Consider the following 13811-nt stretch of genomic DNA (forward strand, 5'->3'; position numbering starts at 1 on the left):
ATATTATCATCGTTTCGATGAATAAGACTTGTGCACAATTGAAGATGAATTTTGATTGAAAATTTGAGTAACAAAATTTTGATTATATTGTGCATAGTTATTATCGTTGGATTCGTATGTGAATTTTTGATGTCTCGACTAGTTCTTAACATTATATTGATGCAAAGGCTGGTGTAATTGGTATGCTTTTTTAATTACAATATCATGTTTGTAAAAAATAGAAAATAATATGAGAGTTCATAATAGCATGTTTCTTGATCAACCTTTTTTTTCAGGCTATGTTTCTTGAGAGAAAAGAAGAGCTGAAGAACTGTACGCTAGTCAACTTGGCCCATATATGTACTTGATTCTCGAGGCTTATATCATTATATGTATTCGTACAGGTGAGCTCCATTTATGGGCCGACCTCAGTCCGTTTCAGCACTGGATAAAATAACTTAGGTACAAAGACCTTCATGGGCCACGACCTGTTTCGCACGATCGGACAACCTAGTTTTTATTTTCCTCAAAAAAAAGACCTAGTTTTTATAGCAGCGTTACCGCTGGTTCTAATGGGCAACCTGACCAGGAGACACTAAAAGAACTGGCATGCCGGGAGGCGATCACCCTCGCAAGTGACATCAATGCCAGGCGTATTCGACTGTCGGACAGTGGTTCAGAAAATCGAGGAAGGAACCATGGGTGTGTATGCACATGTTGTCCGAGACATCGAAGTTTCTAAGAGTGAGTTTGATCATGTGTTGTTCTGCCATGAACGAAGGCTCCATTAAAGAAGCTCATATACTCTAGCTAGTAGCTATTAGTGCAGTGGTAGATGATCCTGGTCCCGAATTGTGGCTAGCAGAACCGCTAGATGGCTTTATTTATTTATTTATTTTTCTGTCGAAGTCCAATAAAAAAAGGTTTCTAATCTAAAAAAAAGCTCCACCCCACCTCCTTCGCTTGTCACTCTGATGATTTGATCCTGAGTTCGGCACCAGAGATAATGAAGCAAACTGCATTTTTTTTTGTTCCCGGCCATCTGAAAACGACCCGAGGTACCAGATTTTAAAATACCTTTTATGTGCCTGATGTCTCCAAAATGACCTATTATCCAATGAATAAGGTTTATATTATCTATTTTTTGAGATATAGGCTTATATTATCTATCTATTATATGTTAAAAGCAAAATACATATGTTTTAAATAGAGACACCACGTTAATCCACATCATCATAATTATTTTTGATAGTTAGATCTAAAATTGAAGACTATGATTTCTAATGAGAACCGCAATATCTACATAACAAATATGCTAGATGTGTTTCATTAATTAGTACACACATCGGATCTAACATATGATAACATATCGTGGCATGCATACCTTTATATACATTACCTGAATTATTTTAATAGTTATAAGACTACCCCGTGTGGTGCTATCGACCGGACACGGGATGTGGTCTCCCGTAATTAACCAGGTGGACCGTCAAGATAATAGTTGTGATGTACTATGGAATAAAAACAACTTTTGTTGGTCATTTGTTTCCATAAGATACAAGATGCAGCCCTCATCCATTCAGCATATAAGAAAAAAAAAACAAGAATTAGGTGATTTGTTTCCTTATAACATGTCCCGTTCAACACAAGGGGAATCAGATAGGATACTCCAACGTAGATGTAGGAGCGTCCGTTCAGCAAAAAAGAAAACTAAGCATTGTAGCTAGCTTAGCTAGACCATGGTTACATGATAGATGTGATAATATACGCCGATACGGCACCCATCCGCATAGTATATACATACTCTATGTAAGTTTATAATTGCCTGCTAAATTCTGGTATTAATATATTTTCCTCAAATATAAATACTTTTGTAAAATTTTGAAGAAAAAATGAATTCATTTTGAATATCTGAGGCGGAATACCAGCCAATCTTTCAGATATTTCGAGGAACAAAAATAATGGTGAGTAGAGATATTTTTACCCAGCGGAGAAAAGAAAACATTGATTGTCCACAGAACGGCGACTAGCAATATTTTTACCTACCCAACCGAGAAAAAAACATTGATTGTCCATAGAACTTATTCCGCTGGAGAAAAGCTAGCACGAATTTAAAATATATAATTTAGAAGACAGGGTATGATCCATGAAGATCTACATGTACATCTACCTGATTGGATCTCACATCAATTTTTTTTTGCAGCAAACAAAATTTACCTATATAAATATGATTTGCTCAAATATAAATAAGTTTACTAAATTTTTAAATTTTTTATGAATTCTTTTTAAATATCTCGGGAAAAATACCAGCCGGTATTTCGGTGCCTAGAGGTAATTTTACCCAACCGAAGAAAAAAAACCTTGACTATATGTAGAATAGTTTTCCGGAAAGCTACTATGAATTCCAAATATATTATTCAATAGATAGGGTATGATGAATGCCAACCTACACCTATATCTACCAGATTTGATCTCACTTCAAATGGATGGAAATTAGGCAGAATAAAACACTACTACCATTTCTCCCTACAAAAAGATACACTCACGTCGGTGCATCAACAAAAAAGCACACATAGTCAGCTAGATCGTGGTGGAAATGCAAATATGTGCTACGATATAAATTATAAAGTGTGTAATAGGCATATCATAGGTTGAGTATATTGATCCGTAAATATGCATGTTTGAGCAAACTGGTCAAAACAAGTGGGTTTCTAATTTCATTTATAACATATATAGAGAGATAAAAAAATGTTTATTAAACATTAATTCTGCTCTAGAATGCAAACCTTACTCGGGGGATAGGGAAACTCTCACAGATTCAGATTGAACAGATTGAAATGAGAATAAACAATTCCAATCTAATAGAGAAAATATCAATAGATTACAATACAAACTATAATCCTAAGTTCTAACAATATCTATCTATTTTTGTGAACTATGAAACTATGTTATTCCTTTCATTAGAAATTGTCACATTCGAAAAATTAAAGATGATGCCCTCGCATTTGCGAAGTTTAATTTGGGATGGTTCTAAAGGAAAAAATTTCATGTGGTAATTGCAGTAAAAGTATAAAAGTTAGGTCAGTTCTAAAGAAACATCACATACCTAACGAAGACCAATGTCTATATGGTTGTGGTGACAATGAGCTTGTGATATGGGCACGGAGGCCTATGTGGAGCCCAATTTCAGGACTCCACCAACCTAGGTGGTACGCCATCAAGGATTCAGGAGTGACACGCTAGGACGACCTACGCCATGTAATAATTAAGTCTAAGGTTGTGTCATTCATTCTATGTTAGGAAATAATGTAGCCAGGTCATGCTCGTGGGCCATCTAGGGTTTTAATAGAGTCTGTTTGACTTGGGCCTGTCCAAGTCGAACTAGGTTAGGCCCAATAAGGGGGCCGGCCGGCCAGCTCTCCCTCTCATATAAGGAGATGGCACGGCTAGGGTTTAGGGTAAGAACAAGTTTAGTCTCAAGATTAGGGTTTTTCCCATTGCGTGTGTTCACGTGTATCATCCCTCCGGGGGTACGGCGCTGCCGTTATATATTATATCCGCTGCGAAGGTTCTTGTGTTCATCAAGGATTGTCTAGCTCAGGTTTGAGGCGTATCGATTCATCAATCCGTTGCTTGCTGGATTCGTTCCCTCTTCTCCAGGCTGCGTTCATCGCGTTGTTGGGAGGAATCTCTACCCCAGGTTCTCGCTGTGAAAGATCGGGCATCAACTAGGAGGATCCACTGGGTTCCTCCCACATCAGCTTGCATGTATAGTGTGTGTCTGATTCTCTCTTGTATCCCCCTTGTATCTCCCTGATGAGACTCCGTAAAAGTCCTCTGATTTGTGCCGGAGACACATTTTTCTAATAAAAAACAAAAGTAGGGGCCTCCCCTCCCGAATTTGCTAAAGAAAAGGTTGCCGGTGCGATCAAGGAAATAGTAGAAGATGATAATTTGCAGTACCTTATACAAGGACTGACCGCTCCCAAAAATAAAATCCATTGTGCCACTGATATGACTGATAGAGGAGATGAGTCCCCTGCTTGTTGAAAAGAGTATCCTAGAAGCTTAATATGTTGCACCAATAGAGCCATAGAGGATGCTTTTTTCAGTGGCGAGCATCAGCACAACCGCCTGCTCGTTGCTCTCGCCTGGCCACACTGAAGGTGCCGAATTCTGCAGTGCGTAATGATAATGCATGTGAATGTCAAGATGAAAATATTAAATGGAGGGCAAGGAAGAAATAAGAAGGAAATCTTTATACATCAAAGGTGATGTTCCATGCACAAAAGAACATAGCTTTTATGCTTATATTAGTCACAGTGGATAGAAACATATACTAGTATCATACATATGATACTATCTTTACAATGCATGATACTATATAGTAGTATCATATTCTCATCACATTTAATAATTTATAGAATCTCAATGCAGATCTATGTATAAGATCTATTCAACATTTAATTTAGGGTATGTACAAGTGAGGGGGGAGGGAGGAGGGGGGGGGGGGGATGGCCCCCTAGACTTTGCATGCATTATTGGGAGACGAACCAATTGTGTAACCGGAATACCCTCCCATTTGGTTCCATGTTATTATGGTAGAATTCATGTATGTACCAACCAGTGAGACAAACGTCTTGGTGGCATACAGCGCGACTTTTTCACTGCATTGCGTCAATATTTCACTAATAAGTACTACCTAAATGCATGAACATCTTTTAAGAACTAATGTCTAATCAATCGCTTATGATTTCTACTACTACCCCCACCATTTCGAATTATAAAGAAAAACTTGAGTGAGCATAGAGATTAAAGGAGCTTATATAGCTAATAACGCACATGCACATGATTTAACAGGTGTTGAAGACATTAAATTTGCAGAAAATGGTCCGTAAATGCAGAATTCTCAAAATACTAACTCCATTCCAATGAGTAAGGCTTATATTATTTTTTAAAAAGTCAAACCATCTAAGTTTGACTAATTTTTTTTAATAGAAACAATAACATGGAAAATACAAAACTAATAGCATTAGATACATCATGAAATGTATTTTGATATGATATATATCTATAGAATATCTATAGAATATCATATTTGTTGATAGATTTTTCTGAAAGTTTGATCATATAAAATATCATATGTATTGACTTAAGAAAATTATATAAGTCTTATTGATTAGAATGGAGGTAGTTTCTAGTCTTTGTCATTTCGATGCAGAGCCCCATGTGTGGCAATAACTGCCCGTTCGATTTTCCCATGTGTGGTCAGATGACAAGTCTGAATTTCCGACGTGCCAATGGCAAAATTGCCAATGGATTGCCCAAAGGTTATCGTCATTGCTTATCTATCATGTGACACAGGAAAAACTGCGACAAAAAGAAGAACGATGAGCTGCCCAGCTGGAGGACACGAAGAGCCACTTGCAAGTCACGGGAGGGATTAATCGGAACCTAATCTTGGATACATATGAAGATGAGTGATCATTATGTCCCGCATGATTTATCATAAGCCACGACGCTCATATCTGATATGCCACCTCACTCACTATCCAACACGTACATATTCTTTCCCAGCATATTAAAAAACAATTAGCAAACAAAAATGCACCCTTATATAAATAATCCAGGTACGTACGTACGAAAGCTATTAAATTTGCAAGAAATAATCAATAGGTTAATTAGGTATATGCTCAATCTTCAACCAAGCGATCGAGCTGAGTGTGTACAGCTCAGCATATAAACATATCACCAACTTGATGCAGCATGGATGGGTCCTAGCTAGCTCCTAGCTGATTTGATGTGCCGACGGATGCGTTCCATACACTTTACCGTGTCGATCGGGTCACGCGTATCTGGGCGATCACTAGTGGAGAAGAGGCCTTTGGTCCTAATCAAATGTCCCAGTGCAGAACCAAACAGGGACTAATGTGGGCATTGGTCCCGGTTCGTTTTGCTCAGGGCGACCCAACTAGCCCAGAGCTTGTCCGGTAGTGGTCTTTGGACCCGGTTTGTAATACAAACCGGGACTAAAAGGTCCACGGCAGGGCGCGGCAGGCCGTGTCAGGTGTGGGAAACCTTTAGTCCGGTTTGTAATACAAACCGGGTCCAAAGCCCCCCCCTCTGGACCCGGTTTGTGTTACAAACCGGGACAAGGTCCCCAATCTGGCTATATTACCTTGCCCTGCCCAAGTGTGAGCTACACTTGGCCATTTTTTCACTTTCTTCACAAGAGGGGTGTATTGCTCTCCTCTCTTCTTCACATGCACAAGAGGTGTTTGATGAAATGCTTAAGAGGATTTGCCACTTGAGTTTACACAAATCAAGCCACACTTAACTTGTTTTTTTCTTCTTCATCGAGGTTAACAACTTTATCCTTTTCATCTGTAATTGATAAAATGCAGGACATTCAGGCCGTAGCCCACTTCGTCGTGGAGCCCTATCATGATCCAGAGACGGCATCGATGATCGAACGGGATGCTAGAGCTCAGGGAGCATCAATTGAGTACGAAGATTACTATCCAACGGCTCAAGTGGTAAACAAGTATAAATACGGAAAAGATCTCGTCAAACCTGGCGAGCTCGCTCGTCTAGGGACTCAGATGCGAAGGTTGCATGACCGGTACTCGAAAGCCCGTCGAAGAGGTGATCGCTACCTCACGGTGTATCTTAGAGATGAGCATTACTTCCGGGGGTCGAGGAGATAAACCTTGAGTTAGAAGAACTGTTTCGCTTATTCAATCAAGATGCCCTCGACAAAGCTGTCATCGGTTGCTACCGCTCGTAAGTAATTTATTTATGTAATTAAGTCTGTAGCTCAGCGCTCATTCATTTGCACTAACAATTATCCTCACTATATTCTTTGTGTACGCTATACATTTAATTATGCAGAATGAAGAAGCTCGAATACAAAAGAGGCAAGCTCCTACCGATGGGGTTCATAGACCCAAACACAGTTCATGAAGTTACGGTTCGAGACTACCCCAAGAACACAGAGGACAACATGTTAATGTTTTTAGTGAAACAAGCAAACAAACAGGATATATTCTTTCCCTACAACTTCAAGTGAGTGTTATATATAACATACATTTTGCTTGTGCACCTTCCACTTTATTCTCGTAATCATTGAGCTATGCTTGTGCAGATTCCACTTTATTCTCCTAATCATTGATCTTCACAAAGGAGTCGTAAATGTCATGGACTCGAAACGTAAAGAATATGCGGAATGGGCGAACATGGCTGCCATCCTCCAGAGGTAATTTCAATCAATTTCTTATTGGCATCTTCATCTGTTCTAATTCGACGATTTCATCAACTAATCAATAACTCATTTACTCATTATTTCTTGCCGGGCAGGACATAGAAACGGTTCATCAATACTGTTCCGGGTACATGGAAACCAGAGCTTACATTTCAAGATTACCCTGTAAGTAGTACTATATATCTATGTCCGTGAAACTCTATATATATGATATTTACTTTCAATACGATGCTTGATTATTAGTTTGATCGAACTATTTTTTGGTAAAGTGTATGAGGCAGAACCCGGGAATAACTTATGTGGATACTACGTCCGCACCTTCATTCGTGACATGGCCTGTCCCAAGGGTGGGGATGCCCGTATACACCACACTCGTGTACGATAACAAATTCTCACAATTATCTTAATTAGTACCATCTATTGTATTGAGTTCCATTCATATATTGATCTCCTTTTTAAATATAGATGAAACGCCACGGGACACTCTCATAACGGAGGCCCAAATACGAGCAATTCAAGAGGAAATCGCGGGATTCTTTATTACCGAGGTCATTACCCAAGGTGGAGAGCACTATGCGAAGGTCATAGATATGGAGTAACTCCGTAGAGGCTAATAGATTTAGTAAAGAGATCCAACTAGCTTTATATTGTAAATATGCATGCATTACGTGTACTGTTGACGATGTCTATATATATTCACGACGATATTTTGTGGTTTCTTGAATGATATATATGCATTGCTGAAACTCTGCCGCGGCAGAGAAACGTTGCTACAGCCGAAACCTGTGCCGCGGCAGAGAAATAGCAATTCTCTGCCGCGGCAGAGACCACGAGCCCGGTTCGTACCACGAACCGGGACCAAAGGCCATCCACCGCGAGCTTCCTGGCCACACCACGTGGCGCCGCCTTTAGGCCCGGTGCAACTTTGAACCGGGACTAAAGGGTGGACCCTTTAGTTCCGCCTTATTGGTCCCGGTTTGAAAACCGGGACTGAAGGCCCAAATGGACCGGGCCTATAGCCCCGTTTTCCACTAGTAGATCCTCTCATCTCATGCATGGACCTTAGGCACGCAGCAAGCAAAGGTCACATATACGACCAGCATTTTTTTTACCTATGCCGCGCTATGCGACACACATTCCTTGGAGAATTCATAGTGAAGTCATATCATCACTTGTCAGTTATAAATCAAGAGTTCTAAGAAAAACTTACAAATCAAGAATATGTATTGAACTAGTTGCATTGGTGGTCAGACAGCCTGGCAGTATTAGTCAGACAAGTTGCAAGGTGAGCATGCGCCCGAGGTAAAAGAGGCCCACCTTATGGTATACCCTTTTCCGATTGACTAAATCATATAGTAGTATCATTGAGGTTAGTAGAAAATTTCCTAGAAAATTTAGAATATGTCTTTTCTAGGGCATGTTTTTAAAGCATAAGCTACAAACCAAAATTTTGTCGAGTTATATGGTGAAACTTTGGCACAAAAAATATTCATAATTTTCTACTATCTCCTGTCTACAAAAAGAGCTGGTTAAATATTCATATCGGAGACCATCTATATGTGAAAGGATTAAATCTTTATGTATTCACCAGTATTAGGAGTATATATGATTTTATACGATTTGGTTTGTTTACAACCACTTGGCGAAGTAACGGAAGCTAGACGCGCAAAAGGATATCATAGTGCAAGAACAAATTAAACCATATAATGAAACTAACCTAATAAAAAATACAATGCTACTATGAGACTCATGAATGTTTCTGCATTTGGCATCATTAGAATGGTTTGCTAAACCTATTTTCATACTACATCTGTTTCTTTGAATAAGGTGCATTCATATTTCAAGTTGAACTTGGCCTAAACAAACTGGACAACAATATCTCGACTATATAGTATATAATTGATATTGTTAGAATCGTATTGAAAATAATTTCTAGTGATACCAATTATATATAAAATATGAAACGAGAGCGCCTTATTCATTAGAATGGAGGGAGTAATATTTTAATTTTTCTAGTATATGTGGTGTAATGTCGCAAATGTAGTGATTCAAGCATTCTTTGGAACGTTCAAACATATTAAAATATCATCAACTGAATTTTTTTAGTGTGGTATCAAAGTGTACCTGCTTCTCCCAGTATAAATTTGTGAAGATTGGTAAAATGAGTGCACCAACAGTAAAATGAGAGGTGGCCGACGGATGTGGGGTTTTCTCGATCTATAGGGGTCAAGATGGATGCATGCATGTAAGTATTGTGTACACAGTGCACTAGCTGTTAGGTCAAACATAGCGTCTCTCATGCTGTGGTTAACGGAGACCTTTTTTCTTCATTTCACACGATCAACAGATCTCTAGCTTGGCGTATGTACGGCTACTAATTCTCTGAATGGATTTGCTGCTCATTTGACGTCTTAATCGATCGTTATCAGGCGGATTGCTAGCTTAACGTTTACCCCAAAACATGCAGCAACCAGTGATCGATAGTGGTATATGCTCATATATATATATACATCTAATTGGTCAGCATTATTGCACTTATACCAGTTTTCTCTGGTCGATCAAGTCTATCTATGTCGGCAGGGTTGCCTAGTATGCACGTCAATCTCCATCCATAGGGCAGAGAAGCTCTCTAGATACCTAGCATGTATACGTGCGGTCGAGCGATGTACGTACGTGGTAGGATGCATCCAAAACTCGCTCTCTCGAGCTGGTTGAATTTCCCATATGTGTACAAAACAGTGAGTCAAATCGACTGCCAGTACTTCGCCAGCCTCAAGAAGTTCTAGAACTTTCCCAGACTTTGACCCTAGATAGAGATCGGTAGACATTTTACAACTTAAATTGGGAGACAAAAAAGGGGTAGTGTATCCGATTGGTCAATATTTCAGTGAGAGGACTGAGCGCAACTGAATCCTCTTACAAGACCTGATATTTTATAGGATCAGCAGCCAGGCAATGGCTTGTTTCCCATGGAGATCGATGGCATTCTGTCATTGTCCCCATATTTCCCTATCAGTTGTTTTTGTCATATATCCCGCCAGCATCCAGCATTTCGCGTTGAAGTTGCCCGACCAGAGATTCAGTAAAAAAATTTATTTCCTTCCCAAATAATTTTATAGCTAATACAGTAAACACATACACGAGGGAAGCACACATGTTCGATTTTGTCAAGAATAACATCATAATTTCTTCAATATTATAGGTAGTGGTTATATTGTATGCTCGCACGAATTTCGGTATAGGCAGCAGCTATATTCTATTATTGGACATGAATATATACTCCATGCATGGAATATATAAATAAATGCCTTGATTTTTTTTTTTGAAAAAAGATCACTCCAGTCTTCATCCTCTGCATCGTAGATGTAAGAAACTATATACTATCTCCATCTATAAAAACATGTCTTAGTTTCGAATAAATTTGGATGTATCTAGATACTAAAATGGATCTAGATACATCTAAATTTTGACAAAAATGAGACATTTTTTATAGACGGAGAGAGTATTACTGATTATTCAAATAAGTCAAGGGAACCCAGGCATGCATCAATGTTGAACAAATCGGCTACAGAAAGAAAGACTGAAGCCAATCTAGAATTTAAAGGATTTGCCTATCTAAAATATCTTCATAGTTTTCTACACAAACGATAGATATATGACCCTAAAATGTAGTCTATATGATCGATCAATATTGTAGTGAAAGAACTGTGACCAAATGCCACCACTAGCGGGAGCTGATATTTTTACTGTATTAATAGCTAAACCCTGTATGTTTCCCACGGAGATCGACAGCTTTCCGTCCTCGTTCCCATTTAACTATCTGGTGTGTACATAATTTGTCATATATCTCATCAACACCGGTGCCCCCACCCCGAATAAAGGGACTAGGTACAGTAGAATTATATTTGTTTTCTGAGATTTTTATAGTTCCGTTAGAATACATCAGAGCATAGGCAGTCTGTAAAATCCTTGCAACAATCCTATTGAAATTTCACTGATATTTGGTAGGTAGCAGTTCTTTTCCTTCATCGTAGAAATTAAACATTTAACATGGATCAAATAATTAAACGAGTTAGGCTATATGGAACGAATGATGACTAAATAATGCGAAGAACAGAACATATAAGAGACATCATTGCTCGTTGGATTTCACGGAAATTGCAATTTTGGAAAATCTGTTTTTGGATAATTAACATGAATACTGTTGGAATTTCGAAGGCAGAGGACTAGCTCATGGGAAGTTTACAAGCTAAATAATTTATTCATTTGGAAGTACTATGTAGGACATTTTTTAGTAGAATATAAATCTTTGAAAGTTTCTTTTTACTACTGGAAAATATCCTATATATTATCAAATAAATTTCCAAAGAGAGAAACGTACTATCCGAATAAAAGTTAAATTATGTGATAGTCAACATAATAAATATCCATATTCTCTATGCATACATTTAGATGAACCAATTTAGATAATTATGAGTAGCTATACATAATTGTAGATATGTGGATAACCCAAGAAGTTAAATTCGTCTTCCTTGGTGATTCAGTTAATATATCACAATGGAAACCTATCTTTTTAATATATTACGTCCATGTGTCTATGTAGAGAAAATTTCAGTTTGAACCATATTTGTGATCCTCGAAAATCTAGATTGTATTTTCTCGACACTTTAAACTAGACTTTAGATTGACCTACTGCAGAAGCTGCTATTGTGCTGATCTTCAAACTAGTAAAATATCTGGTTTAATGTAAAATATTGAATGTAAAATGTGCCTAAAATATCCCATAAATCTTCGAAATATATTTAATCGCCCACATAAATCTTCAAATTAGTTTAGTTCACTGATCACATCAGCGTGTTATCCAGCCGATCATCGGTCTTCGGTTTTGAGAGAGAGCCATTGTTCTTTCCATATTGGAAAACCATGCACGGTACGGTGGAGATTAGAAATATTGGTTTCCTGGTGGTACCTGTATAGGTATATACTACCTCCGGTTCAAGGAATAAGGCGTCCTCGTTTTACGTGTTTTTTGTTTGACCAAGAATTACTCCAAATACATAAAGATTGTTCGTATGAAATTAGCATCATTAGAAAGTACTTTTCAATACGAATCTAACGATACTAATTACATATAATATAATCAAGATTTTGTTGCTCAATTTTATGGTCAAAGTTCGTCTTGGAATACGCGTGCGCCTTATTCCTTGGGACGGAGGTAGTATGAGTTACGAAGTAGCTAGTAATTAATGTGCACGTGTACGTATGTACAGTGTGGTAGTGATCTGTGGGGGGACGTTGCAAAATAAAATGACTGTCACGATAAAATAAAAGGAAAGAATGGTGGAACAAGAAGATATATTGTGGATCTGATCATGATTCATGTGTGATGCCTTTTAACATAAATACAATACATGCTGGCATATATGTCACAAGTAGAGTACACACGACTTGAACAAAAACTTTTATTCCACGTACACATGCACATACGCATATATATCATTTTACAAACATATACTAACCATTTAGATACCAGAACGAGATACAATGGTGACTTATACGTAGTCACACTGCAGGATAGGAAACAAACTTAAGCATGCATGCATGCACTGACGACATATACATAGATGAACTGGAAATTATATGACATGCAAAGATTAGTTAAGAATATGCTTTGCATGCAGAGATGACCCTGACGTCGACAATTATATATCGTATGCATGGCTTGCAATGGATCAGATTGGGCAGGTGAAGTCGGCGGGGCAGGTCTTGCCGCACTGGTTGAGGAGAAGGACAAGGTCGATGGGCACGTTCAGACTGATGCCGAGGACGTTGGCTTTGATGGCGGTGCAGAGGCAGACGGCGGCGTCAAGGTCGGCGAGCCCAGACAGCAGCGGGCAGCACTGCTCCGTCGACGGCACGCCGAGGTTGAGCTTGAGCAGGTTCAGGACGTTGGCGCACACGCTCAGCTTCAGCGTATCGATCGAGCAGGTACCGCCGCCGCCGCCGCTGGACGGCGTCGGGGGCACGGGCGTCGGGATCACCGGAGCCGGCGGTGGGACGGCGATCGGTGGGGTTGGGACCGGGGTGGGGTTGGAGCAGTATGATCCACAACCATGCGCGGTGGCAGCGAGGAGGGCCAGGTTCACGGTGAGGAAGAGGGCCAGGGTGGTGGACGCCATTGCTATGCTTGAAGCTGTAGCTAGCTCGAGTGGTGGATCTTACAAGCTTGGTAGGCTTTGCTAGCTTGGGATGGTTTTCTTGGGTTGTTTGGGATGCTATTTATAGCCCAGGTTCACCGTGCAAGTGTGCTATTCATGTCATGATCAATCGAGTTTGACTATCTATATAGTAGTATATATTACCGGATATTTCATTTGCAAAAATCGTGTAGGTGTAAAAACCAGTACTAGCACTACATTCGTAGAATAGTACGTGTGTACCATATTGGGGCTTTGCTAGCTAGTTTGTACGCTAGCCAACAAAACCTGAGAGCGGCTAAGTTGTACTAGTACTACCTGAATATGTTCATAGCATCATATATTTAATCGGGTTTAGGAATTTACAAATAATT

The 13811-nt window shown here is 39.2% G+C and overlaps 1 protein-coding gene across 1 annotated transcript; it reads right to left on the reverse strand.

The window, feature by feature from the left end:
• Nucleotides 1-12688: 12688 nt before the first annotated feature.
• Nucleotides 12689-13473, reverse strand: LOC124694346 (cortical cell-delineating protein-like). Its single transcript, XM_047227341.1, has one exon. The coding sequence runs from the start codon at nt 13417-13419 to the stop codon at nt 12973-12975; it is 447 nt and encodes a 148-aa protein (XP_047083297.1). The 5' UTR covers nt 13420-13473; the 3' UTR covers nt 12689-12972.
• Between the last annotated feature and the right edge of the window lie 338 nt (nt 13474-13811).

Source organism: Lolium rigidum, chromosome 3, assembly GCF_022539505.1.
Source record: "Lolium rigidum isolate FL_2022 chromosome 3, APGP_CSIRO_Lrig_0.1, whole genome shotgun sequence".
Taxonomy (NCBI): Eukaryota; Viridiplantae; Streptophyta; class Magnoliopsida; order Poales; family Poaceae; genus Lolium; species Lolium rigidum.